At 47.4% G+C, this 13,642-nt stretch overlaps 1 protein-coding gene across 1 annotated transcript in view; it reads left to right on the top strand.

The window, feature by feature from the left end:
* The first annotated feature begins 1,338 nt into the window (after nucleotides 1-1,338).
* LOC133280762 (olfactory receptor 8U9-like) overlaps nucleotides 1,339-13,642 on the top strand; it is a 33,821-nt gene continuing 21,517 nt past the window's right edge. Inside the window, exon 1 of the mRNA XM_061475685.1 lies at nucleotides 1,339-1,495. Coding sequence (XP_061331669.1) covers nucleotides 1,339-1,495 — 157 coding nt within the window. The remainder of the gene's footprint in view (nucleotides 1,496-13,642) is intronic.

Here is a 13,642-nt window from a genome sequence, read left to right as displayed (position 1 = left end):
CGCCCTGTGGAGACCCCAGGATCCCCACTGACCAACCCCCATTGTCCCCATTGCCCCCCATGCCCCTTTTACCCCCCATTACCACCCCATTGCCCCCATTGCCCCCCATTGCCCCCATTACCCCCCATTGCCCCCATTGCCCACATTACCTCCCATCACACCCTGTTGTCGCCATTGACCCCACTGCCCCCATTAACCCATTGCCCCATTACCCCATTTCCTCCATTACCCCCCATTACCCCCATGGCCTCCATTACCCCCACATTGGCTTCATTGCCCCCCATTATCCCCATTACACTCATTGCCTTCATTACCGGCCATAACCCCCATTGTCCCTCATAACCCCCACTGTCCCCATTACCCCCATTGCCCACATTACCTCCCATCACCCCCCATTATCTCCATTGCCCCCACTGCCCCATTGCCCCCCTTTACCCCCACATTGGCCCCATATAAACCCATTACCCCCATTGCCCCCGATTACCCCCGACTGTCCCCATTACCCCCCATTACTCCCATTGCCCCCCATCGGCCCCATTGCCCCCCGCCCCCCACCTCTCCTCGCGCCTGCGGCTGTTACAGGGGGCGGAGTCAGCTGAGGGGAGCGGAGGGGTTACTCTCCCACCCTGTGCTCTGATTGGGTCCGCGGCGCAGTGCGCGGGGCCAGGCGCTGATTGGCTGTCGTGGAAGTGGGCGGGGAGACAGGAACAGAGCGTGCGTTGGTTGGGGGGGAAAGGAGGGAGATGGGGGGCGATGGGACCCCTATGGACCCCTATAGAACCCTATGGGGCAGGGACAGGTTCACACCCACTGCTGGCTCCCCCCATGGCTTTATATGGGGGCAATGGCGGTAATGGGGCAATGGGAGCAATTTGGGGTAACGGGGGCAATGGGGGTAAAGGGGGGGTCTCGGGGTTTTGAGCTCTGCCCCCTGCATCCTGGTACTGGAGCTGCTGCTGCTTCCCCCTCCAAGGGACTCGTAAAGAGACCCCCCCCCTCCATGGTCAGACGCTGCAGGGACCCATAGAGACCCCATAGAGAGACCCACAGCCCACAGAGACTCATAGAGGCCCTTAGAGACCCCATAGAGACTCATAGAAACCCATAGAGATCCATAGACACTGCACAGAGCCCGAAAGCAACCCAAAGTGAACCATAGAGACTTCATAGAGACCCCATAGAGACTCCATAGAGACCCCATAGAGACCCCATAGAGACCCATAGACTGCAGGGACTACAACCCTGATCATGCAATGCGGCACCCATAGAGCCCCTTTACGGTGGCGCCCAGCCGGGCTACAACTTCCATCATGCAGCGCGGCACCCATGAGCCCCGTTATGGCGGCGCCCAGTTATGACTACAACTCCCATCATGCCGCGCGGCACCCGTTGAGCCCCGTTATGGCGGCACCCAGCCTGGACTACAACTCCCATGATGCAGTACGACACCCCTACAGCACCACTAAGGAGCCGCCCGGCTTGGACTACAACTCCCGTCGTGCCGCGCGGCGCTCCCAGCGCGCCAATTTCGGCCATCATGGCGGAGCTGGGCCGCTGGCTCCAAACCCCAACGTGCTGGGTGTGGGGACCCTTCCTTATGGAGCTCAATAAAGATGGGGTTTGGGGTCATTTAGGGGTGCCAGCAGTGTTGGGAGGGGTGGAGATGCCTGTGGTTGATTGGGGTTTGGGGCACCATGCAGTTTTGGCAAGGTGTCGCAGCTCAAGGCCAGGCTAAAGCAGCTCCAAAGCAACTTCCAGAAGGTAACATTTTGGGGGGGGGTTGGGGTGATTTGGGGCTGTTTTGGGTTCTCACTGGGTGGCACCCATAGTAGAAGCAGGACTCGGTGTTTTGGGGTGGTTTTCTCTGTTTTTAAGGCTGTTTTGGGTCTCTGACCTTGTATCCCATAAAAGAAGCAGGACAAGGTGGTTTTGGGGTGGTTTTGGGTTGCTTTTGTCCTGTTTTGCATCTGTTTTGTGGTGTGACCCTGTGTCCCACAGGAGAAGCTGGACAAGGTGGTTTTGGGTTCGTTTTTGGGGAGTTTTAGGGCTGTTTTTGTCCCGTATTGGGGCTCTGACCCTGTATCCCCTAGGAGAAGCAGGACAGGGTGGTTTTGGGGTCGTTCTGGGGTGGTTGTGGGGTGTTTTAGTCCTGTGTTTGGGCTGTTTTGGGGCTGTTCTGGGGCTCTGACCTGTGTCCCATAGGAGAATCAGGACAAGGTGATTTTGGGGTGGTTTTGGCCTGTTTGACCTTTTTTTTTGCGTGTTTTGTCCTGTTTTTGGCCTGGTTTTGGACTGTTTTGAGGCTCTGACCCTGTATCCCCCAGGAGAAGCAGGTCAATGAGGTTTTCGGGTGGTTTGGGGGTTTTGGAGTGATTTTGGCCTGTTTTGAGGCTGTTTTGGGGCTCTGACCCTGTATCCCACAGAAGCAGGCGGATAACATGGTTTTGGGGTGGTTTTAGGGTGCTTTGGGGGAGTTTTTTTGGGTGGTTTTGGGAGTTTTGGGGTGTTTTTGTCCTGTTTTGGGTCTGGTTTTGTCCTGTTTTGGGGCTCTGACACTGTATCCCACAGGAGAAACAAGACAAGGTAGTTTTGGGGTGTTTTGGGGTTTCTGACTGGTTTTGGCCTGTTTTGGGTCTGTTTGGGGTCTCCAACCCTGTATCCCGGAGCAGAAGCTGGAGAAGGTGGTTTTGGGCTGGTTTTGGGTTTTTTTGTGTTGTTTTTGTCCTATTTTGGGGCCCTGACCCTGTATTTCACAGGAGAAGCAGGACAAGGTCGGTTTTGGGTAGTTTGGGGTGTTTTGGGTTGTTTTTGTCCTGTTTTGGGTCTGTTTTGGGTCTCTGACCCTGTATCCTACAGGAGAAGCAGGACAAGGTGGTTTTGGGGTGGTTTTCAGGGTGTTTTTTGTCTGTTTTGGGACTCTGACCCTGTATCGCAGAGGAGAAGCAGGAGAAGGTGGTTTTGAGGTGTTTTGGGGCTATTTTGGGGGTTTTGCACTGTTTTTTCAATTTCTCCTTATCAGAGTCAACCCATTGCATGATTAATCCTACTGTCTGGAAATCATTACTGACAGTCAAAAACTCAGTAGGAACTCCATTCATCGCACGATGTGCCTGTCTCTCACTTAATGCGGCTTCTACCATTGCTATTGCTCGTTTTGCTGCTGGTGTTAATTGTCTGGGTGCATTGAAGTCTGTGTCACCCTTCAACCATTCAAACAATGGTTCTAAAGTTTTGCTGTCAATTCCCAATAATGTTCGAATCCAATTGATATTCCCTAACAAGACTTGCACATCGTTAAGTGTATGGATATTGACCTTGATGGCTAATTTTCTGAGGTTCAGTGGTATGATCTAAGATTTTCCAACCCAAATATTTCCATGGTGTGGTATCCTGAACCTTTTCAGGGGCAATTTGCAATTTATATTGTTGCAACACTGAACACAATTCTTGTTTAACAGCTTCTAGGTTACTTTCCCAGCCACCAGTATATCATCCATATAACGATACACTAATAATTGGGGGTGTCTTTCCCGAAATGGACGCAGCTACATCAACATAACCTTGACATATTGTTGGTGAATTTTTCATGCCTTGTGGCAATACCACCCATTGATATCTCTGCATGGGTCCTTGTTTGTTTGTTACAACGTGCTTCTAACTCTTCAAATACCAAAGACGACCGAGAGAATTTCCTCAGACGTATTGACACGAACTGGAGACAGGTGGCTGACTTTAAAATTCATCACTGATTGTGAATTATCTACGTAATTTTAAACTTTCCTTATTTGACAGACTTTAAAAGTAGGAAGATATATTCTTATTTTGAGTCATAAATAAAAAACCGAGCGTGGTTTTCACTGTAGGTCAGTTTTTAATTTCATTCATTTTGACAATTCTGGCAGCAGCTGTTCAGAAACATTCCAAACCACAATAAGCAGCCCTGGAGGTCAGGACTGCGGTGCGTTTGCAGAGCTGTGTGTGAAGAGGAGCATCCTGACTGTGCTGTGCATGGCCATGCGCACCGAACGGGCCGGCTACCGTGAGCCGCAGTACCCGGCGTGCTCTCTGCTGGCACTGGGCACTTGGGTAAGTTCATTTGGGAAACTGTTAGCAGGGCATCTGCACTGTAATGCTGATGTTTCGGGATCTTACTTCCTAGCTTTGATTACCCATACCAGTACCATCTAGTTCTCTGGGGTTTCTGCAGAAGCAGAGAAGAGAAGGCTGCGTGGAGACCTCATAGCAGCCATCCAGTACCTGAAGGGGGCCTATAGGGATGCTGGGGAGGGACTCTTCATTAGGGACTGTAGTGACAGGACAAGGGGTGATGGGTTAAAACTGAAACAGGGGAAGTTTAGATTGGATCTAAGGAGGAAATTCTTTCCTGTGAGGGTGGTGAGGCACTGGAATGGGTTGCCCAGGGAGGTTGTGAATGCTCCATCCCTGGCAGTGTTCAAGAACAGGTTGGACGAAGACTTGGGTGAGATGGTTTAGTGTGAGGTGTCCCTGCCCATGGCAGGGGGGTTGGAACTGGATGATCTTAAGGGCCTTTCCAACGATGATGATTCTATGATTCCATGACTATTGCCTCATGGAGCCCCACTATTGCCCCCCAGAGCCCAATTATAATCACATAGAGCCCCATTACTGCCTCATACACCCCATTGTAGCCTCATAGAGCCCCATTAATGCCTCATGGAGCCCCATTATTGCCCCCCCCGACACCAATTATAACCACATAGAGCCCCATTACTGCCTCATACACCCAATTACTGCCTCATACCCCCCATTATAGCCACATAGAGCCCCATTATTGCCTCATAGAGGCCCATTTTTACCTTATAGAGCCCAAATACTGCCCCATAGAGCCCTATTATTGCCTCATAGTGCCCCATTATTGCCTCATAGACCCCATTATAGCCTCATAGAGCCCCATTAATGCCTCATAGAGCCCCATTATTGTGTCATAGAGCCCCTTTATAACCACATAGAGCCCCAGTATTGCCTCATAGAGCCCCATTATTGCCTAATAGAGCCCCATTATTGCCTCATAGAGCCCCATTCTTGCGACATAGAGCCCCATTATAGCCACATAGAGCCCCATTCCTGCGTCATAGAGCTCTGTTTAGGCGTCATAGATCCCCCATTCTTGCTTAATAGAGCCCCATTATTGCATCATACTGCCCCATTATAACCTCATAGAGCCCCATTATTGCCTCTTAGAGCCCCATTATTGACACATAGAGACCCATAATAGCCTCATAGACCCCATTATTGCCTCATAGTGCCCCATTATTGCATCATAGAGTCCCATTATTGCCTCATAAACACTACTATGACCTAACAGATCCCCATTATAACCTCATAGAGGCCCATTATAGACTCATAGACCTCATTATAGCCATTATTGAGCCCCAGTATTGCGTCATAGACCCCCATTATTGCCTCATAGAGCCCCATTATTACCTCATAGAGCCCCATTATTGCTCCATAGTGTTCCATTATTGCATCACAGAGCCCCATTATTGCCTCACAAATCCTATTATAGCCTCACAGACCCCATTATAGCCTCATAGAGCCACATTCTTGCCTCACAGAGCCCCATTATTGCCCCATAGACCCCATTATTGCCTCATAGAGCCCCATTATTGCCTTATAGAGCTCCATTATTGCGTCATACAACCCCCATTATTGCCCCACAGACCCCATTATAGCCTCATAGAGCCCCGTTATTGCCTCATAGAGCCCCATTATTGCCTCATATACCCCATTATAGCCTCATAGAGCCCCATTATTGCGTCATAGAGCCCCATTAAAACCTCATAGAGCCCCATTATTGCATCATAGAGCCCCATTATTGGCTCATAGAGCCCTATTATTGCATTATAGACCCCCATTGTTGCGACATAGAGCCCCATTATTGCCTCATAGAGCTCCATTATTGTGTCATAGAGCCCCTTTATAACCACATAGACCCCAGTATTGCCTCATAGAGCCCCATTATTACCACATAGAGCCCCATTATAGCCTCATAGAGCCCCATTATTGCCTCATAGAGCCCTATTATTGCGTCGTAGACCCCATTATTGCCTCATAGTGCCCCATTATTGCCACATAGAGCCCCATTATTGCATCATAGCGCCCAATTATTACCTCATAGAGCCCCATTATTGCCTTATAGAGCCCCGTTATTGCCTCATAGAGCTCCATTATTGCCTCATATACCCCATTATAGCCTCATAGAGTCCCATTGTTGCTATATAGAGCCCCATTATTCCCTCGTAGAGACCTATTACTGCCTCATAGAGGCCAATTATAACCCTATAGAGCCCCATTATAGCCTCATAGACCTCATTATAGCCATAGTTGAGCCCCAGTATGCGTCATAGAGCCCTGTTATTGCCTCGTAGAGCCCCATTATAGCCTCATAGAGCCCCATTATTGCCACATAGAGCCCCATTATTGCATCATAGCGCCCCATTATTACCTCATAGAGCCCGATTATTGCATTATAGAGCCCCAGTACTGACTCACAGAGCCCCAGTATTGCCTCATAGAGCCCGATTATTTCCTCATAGAGCCCCATTATTGCATCATAGAGCCCATTTATAGCCTCATAGAGCTCCTTTATAGCCTCATCGAGCCACATTATTGCATCATAGAGACCCTTTATCCACACATAGAGCCCCATTATTTCCTCATAGACCCCATTATTGCCTCATAGAGCCCCATTATTGCGTCATAGAACCCGCATTAGTGCGTCATAGAGCCCCATGATTGCTTCATAGAGCCCCAGTATAACCTCATAGAGCCAAATTATTTCCTCATAGAGCCTATTATTGCCTCATACAGCCCCGTTATTGCGTCATAGAGCCCAATTATTGCCTCATAAACCCTATTGTAGCCTAACAGAGCCCCATTATAACCACATAGAGCCCCATTATAGCCTCATAGAGCCCCATTATTGCATCATAGAGCCTTAGTATTGCTCACAGAGCCCCATTATTACCTCGTGGATCCCCGTTATAGCCTCCAAGAGCCCCATTATAACCCCATAGACTCCATTATAGCCTCGTAGACCCCATTATAGCCTCAAAGAGCCCCATTATAGCCTCTTAGAGCCCCATTATTGCCTCATAGTACCCCATTATTACCTCATAGAGCCCCATTCTTGCATTATAGAGCCCCAGTACTGACTCACAGAGACCCAGTATTGCCTCATCGAGCCCGATTATTACCTCATAGAGACCCATTATTGCCTAATAGAGCCCCATTATTACCTCGTAGAGCCCCAGTATTGCGTTTTAGAGCCCCATTATTGGCTCATAGAGCCACATTATTGCATCATAGAGACCATTTATAACCACACAGAGCCCCATTATTGCCTCATAGACTTCATTATAGCCTCCTAGAGCCCCATTGTTGCGACATAGAGCCCCATTATTGAATCATAGAGCGCCATTATTGCCTCATAAACCCTATTATAGCCTAACACATCCCCATTATAACCTCATAGAGGCCCATTATAGCCTCAAAGACATCATTATAGCCTCATAGAGCCGCATTATTGCCTCATAGAGCCCCATTATTGCCTCATAGAGCCCGATTATTACCGCATAGAGACCCATTATTGCCTAATACAGGCCCATTATTGCCTCATAGAGCCCCATTGTTGCGACATAGATCCCCATTATTGCCTCATAGAGCCCCATTATTGTGTCATAGAGCCCCTTTATAACGACATAGAACCGCATTATTGCCTCATAGAGCTCCATTATTGCTACATAGAGCCCCATTATTGCCTCATAAACCCTATTATAGCCTAGCACATCCCTATTATAACCTCATAGAGGCCCATTATAGCCTCAAAGACATCATTATAGCCTCATAGAGCCGCATTATTGCGTTGTAGAGCCCCATTATTGCTTCATAGTGTTCCATTATTGCATCACAGAGCCCCATTATTGCCTCATAAATCCTATTATAGCCTCATAGACCCCATTATAGCCTCATAGAGCCCCATTATTGCCTCATAGAGCCCTATTATTGCGTCATAGAGCCCCATTATTGCCACATAGAGCCCCATTATTGCATCATAGCGCCCCATTATTACCTCATAGAGCCCCATTCTTGCATTATAGATCCCCAGTACTGACTCACAGAGCCCCAGTATTGCCTCATAGAGCCCGATTATTTCCTCATAGAGCCCCATTATTGCCTAATAGAGCCCCATTATAACCTCGTAGAGCCCCATTATTGCGTTTTAGAGCCCCATTATTGGCTCATAGAGCCACATTATTGCATCAGAGACCATTTATAACCACTTAGAGCCCCATTATTGCCTCATAGACTTCATTATAGCCTCCTAGAGCCCCATTAGAACCTCATAGATCCCCATTATAGCCTCATAGAGCCCCATTATTGCATCATAGCGCCCCATTATTACCTCATAGAGCTCCATTATTGCATCATAGAGCCCCATTATAGCCTCATAGAGCCACATTATTGCATCATAGAGACCCTTTATCACCACATAGAGCCACATTATTGCATCATAGAGACCCTTTATCACCACATAGAGCCCCATTATTGCCTCATAGACCTCATTATAGCCTCATAGAGCCCCATTATTCCCTAATAGAGCCCCGTTATTGCCTCATAGAGCCCCATTACTGCCTTATATACCCTATTATAGCCTCATAGAGCCCTATTATTGCCTAATAGAGCCCCAGTATTGCCTCATAGAGCCCCTTTATAACGACATAGAGCCCCATTATTGCCTCATAGAGCCCACTTATTTCATCATGGATGCCCATTATAACCTCACAGAGCCTCAATATTGCATCAGAGCCCCATTATTGCCTCATAGAGCCTCATAATTGCATCATAGAGCCCCATTATTGCCTCATAAACCCTATTATAGCCTAACACATCCCCATTATAACCTCATAGAGGCTCATTATAGCCTCAAAGACATCATTATAGCCTCATAGAGCCGCATTATTGCCTCATAGAGCCCCATTATTGCATCATAGAGGCCCATTATAACCTCATAGAGCCTCATTTTTGCATCAGAGCCCCATTATTGCCTCATAGAGCCCCATTATTGCATCCTAGAGCCCAATTCTTACCTCATAGAGCACCATGATTGCAACATAGAGCCCCATTATTTACACTTAGAGTCCCATTATTGCTCCATAGAGCCCCAGAATAGCCTCATAGACCCCATCATAGCCTCATAGAGTCCCATTGTTGCTATATAGAGCCCCATTATTCCCTCATAGAGCCCTATTACTGCCTCATAGAGGCGAATTATAACACCATAGAGCCCCCTTATAGCCTCATAGACCTCATTATAGCCCTCATAGAGCCCCATTATTGCCTCATAGAGCCCCATTATTTCCTCGTAGAGCCCCATTATTGCGTTATAGAGCCCCATTATTGCTTCATAGTGTTCCATTATTCCATCACAGAGACCCATTATTGCCTCATAAATCCTATTATAGCCTCATAGACCCCATTATAGCCTCATAGAGCCCCATTATTGCCTCATAGAGCCCCATTATTGCATCTTAGCGCCCCATTATTACCTCGTAGAGCCCCAGTATTGTGTTTTAGAGCCCCATTTTTGGCTCGTAGAGCCACATTATTGCATCATAGAGACCCTTTATAACCACATAGAACCCCATTATTGCCTCATAGACTTCATTATAGCCTCATAGAGCCCCATTATAACCTTATAGATCCCCATTATAGCCTCATAGAGCCCCATTATTGCCTCATAGAGTCCATTATTGCATCATAGCACCCCATTATTGCCTCATAGAGCCCCATTATTGCATCATAGAGCTTCAGTACTGACTCACAGAGCCCCACTATTGCCTCATAGAGCCCCATTATTACCTCATAGAGCCCCATTATTGCCTCATAGAGCCCCATTATTGCCTCATAAACCCTAGTATAGCCTAACAGAGCCCCATTATAACCTCATAGAGCCCCATTATTGCCTCACAGAGCCCCATTATTGCATCATGGAGGCCCAGTATTTCTCACAGAGCCCCATTATTACCTCGTAGAGCCCCATTATAGCCTCATAGAGCCACATTATAACCCCATAGACGCCATTACAGCCACGTAGACCTCATTATAGCCTCATAGAGCCCCATTATTGCCTAATGGAGCCCCGTTATTGCCTCATACAGCCCCATTATTGCCTCACATACCCCATTATAGCCTCATAGATCCCCATTATTGCGTCATAGAGCCCCATTAAAACCTCATAGAGCCCCATTATTGCATCATAGAGCCCCAGTATTGCCTCATAGAGGCCGATTATTACCCTATAGAACCCCATTATTGCCTAATAGAGGCCCATTATTGCCTCATAGAGCCCCATTGTTCCGACATAGAGCCCCATTATTGCCTCATAGAGCCCCATTATTGTGTCATAGAGCCCCTTTGTAACCACATAGAGCCCCAGTATTGGCTCTTAGAGCCCCATTATTACCTCATAGAGCTCCATTATTGCCTAATAGAGCCCCATTATTTCCTCATAGACCCCCATTTTTGCCTCATAGAGCCCCACTATTGCCTCATGGAGCCCCATTATTGCCTCATAGAGCTCCATTATTGCCACATAGAGCTCCATTATTGCGTCATAGACCCCATTATAGCCACATGGAGCCGCATTATTGCTTCATAGAGCCCCATTATTGCATCATAGATCCCCATTTTTGCATCATAGAGCCCCATTATTGCCTCAGAGAACCACATTTTTACCTTATAGAGCTCAATTATTGCCGCATAGAGCCTCAGTATTGCCTCATAGAGTCCCATTATAACCTCATAGAGCCGCATTATTGCATCACTGAGCCCCATGATTGCATCATGGAGCCCCATTATTTCCTCATAGAGACCCATTATTTCCGCATAGAGCCCCATTATTACCTCGTGCAGCCCCATTATTGGGTTACAGAGCCCCATTACTGCTTCATAGAGTTACATTATTGCATCTAAGAGCCCCATTATTGCCTCGTAAACCCTATTATAGCCTCATAGAGCCCCATTATTGCCTCACAGGGCCCCATTATTGCCCCATAGAGCCCCTTATTGCCTCATAGGGCCCCATTATAACCTCATAGAGCCCCATTATTGCATCACAGAGCCCCATTATTGCTTTATAGAGCCCCATTATTGCATCACAGAGCCCCATTATTGCATCATAGAGCCCCATTATTGCGTCATAGATCTCCATTTTTGCGTCATAGAACCCCCATTATTGCTTCTTAGAGCCCCATTATTGCTTCATATAGCCCCAGTATAACCTCATAGACCTCATTATTGCATCACAGAGCCCCATTATTGCCTCATAGAGCCCTATTATCGCCTCAGAGAGCCCCTTTATAATCACATAGAGCCCCATTATTGCGTCATAGTCTCCCATTATTGCCTCATAGAGCCCCATTATAGCCTCATAGAGCCCCATTATTACATCATAGAGCCTCATTTTTGCATCATAGATCCTCTTTATAACCACATAGAGCCCCATTATTGCATCACAGAGCCTCATTATTGCCCCATAGAGCCCCATTATTTCATCATAGGTACCCATTATTGCCTCATAGAGCCCCATTATTCCCTCATAGAGCCCCATTATTGCCTCGTAGAGCCCATTATTTTGTCATAGAGCCGCATTATAGCCTCACAGAGCCCCATTATTGCTTCATAGAGCCCCATTATTGTTTCAGAGAGCCCCATTATTAGTATTTGATGAGACAATGAACATGAGCCATCAGTGTGGGCGTGCAGCCAAGAAAGCGAATCTTATCCTGGGCTGCATCAAAAGGAGCGTTACCAGCAGGTCAAAGGAGGTGATCCTGCCCCTCTACTCTTCTGTCGCGAGACCTCACCTGGAGCATTGTGTGCAGTTCCTGTGTCCTCAACATAAAGAGGACATGGAACTGTTGGAACAAGTCCAGAGGAGGGAAAGAGGGTGATCAGGGTGTGAAGCACCTCCCGTATGAAGACAGGTTGAGGTTGCTCGGGCTGTTCAGTCTGGAGTAGAGAAGGCTGCGCGGAGACCTCATAGCAGCCTTGCAGTATCTGAAAGGGGGCTATGGGGATGCTGTGGACGGACTCTTCATTAGGGACTGTAGTGGCAGTACAAGGGGTAACAGGTTAAAACTGAAACCGGGGAAGATTAGATTGGATCTAAGGAGGAAATTCTTTCCTGTTATGGTGGTGAGGCACTGGAATGGGTTGCCCAGGGAGGTTGTGAATGCTCCATCCCTGGCAGTGTTCAAGGCCAGGTTGGACGAGGCCTTGGGTGATATGGTTTAGTGTGAGGTGTCCCTGCTCATGGCAGGGGGGTTGGAACTGGATGATCTTAAGGTCCTTTCCAACCCGATCCATTCTAAGATTCTATGATTTTTCCATGACTTCACTATCACTCCTTATTGACTTCTCTATGACTACTCTGTGACTCCTCTGACTACTCTATGACTCCTGTATGACTTCGCTATGACACTTCTATGACTCTATGACTTTATGACTCCTCTCCAACTCCTATATGACTCCTGTATGAATACTCTTAGACTCCTCTATGACTCCTCTAAGACTCTATGACTCCTCTATGACAGTATGACTCCTCTCTGACTCCTCTATGTATCCTCTATGACCCCTCAGTGACCCCTCTTTGAATCCTCTATGACCCGTCTATGACTTCTCTATGAGTTCTCTATGACTCCCCTAAGACTCTTTTCGGACTCCTCTCTGACACGTCTCAGACTCCTCTATGACTCCTCTATGACCCCTAATTGACTGCTCTTTAATCCTCTATGACTTCTCTATGACACTATAACACCTCTATGACTCCTCTATGACTCTTCTTTGACTTCTCTATGACTCCTCTATGACTCTTCTATGACTCCTCTATGACTCTTCTATGACTGCTCTGACTGCTGTATGACTCCTCTATGAGTTCTCTATGACTGCTGTTACTGCTCTGACTCCTCTATGACTCCGCTGTGACTCCTCTGACTCCTCTATGACTGCTCTGACTGCTCTGTGACTTCACCATGACTCCTCTATGACTCTTCTATGACTCCAATATGACTCTCCTATGACTCCTCTATAAGTCTATGACTCCCCTATTACTCTCTATGACTCCTCCATGACACCTCTCTGATGTTTCTATGATGCCTTTATGACAGCTCTATGCTACCTCTGTGACTCCGCTATGATTCCTATGACCCTTCTATGACCCCTCTATGGCCCCTTCTATGACTCCTCTATGACTGATACTTGACTGCTCTATGACTCCTCTAGGTCACCTCTATGACTCTATGACACTATGACTCCTCTCCAACTCCTCTATGACTCTAGGACACTCTGAGTCCTCTATGAATATTCTATGACTCCTATATGAGTCCTCTAAGACTCCCCTATGACTCCTCTGTGACTCTTCTATGACACCTCTATGAGTTCTGTATGACTCTTCTTTGTCTCCACTATGACTCCTCTGACTCCTCTATGACTCCTCTTTGACTCTTCTATGACACCTCTATGATGCCTCTATGACACCTCTATGATGCCTCTAAGACTCCTCTATGATGCCTCTATGACCCCTATAACTCCTATGACT

Source organism: Pezoporus flaviventris, unplaced genomic scaffold (genome assembly GCF_033815535.1).
Source record: "Pezoporus flaviventris isolate CSIRO_AGI_PZ_B2104156 unplaced genomic scaffold, CSIRO_AGI_Pfla_v1 ptg000088l, whole genome shotgun sequence".
NCBI classification, from domain to species: domain Eukaryota; kingdom Metazoa; phylum Chordata; class Aves; order Psittaciformes; family Psittacidae; genus Pezoporus; species Pezoporus flaviventris.
This window is presented reverse-complemented; position numbering and strand designations above follow the sequence as displayed.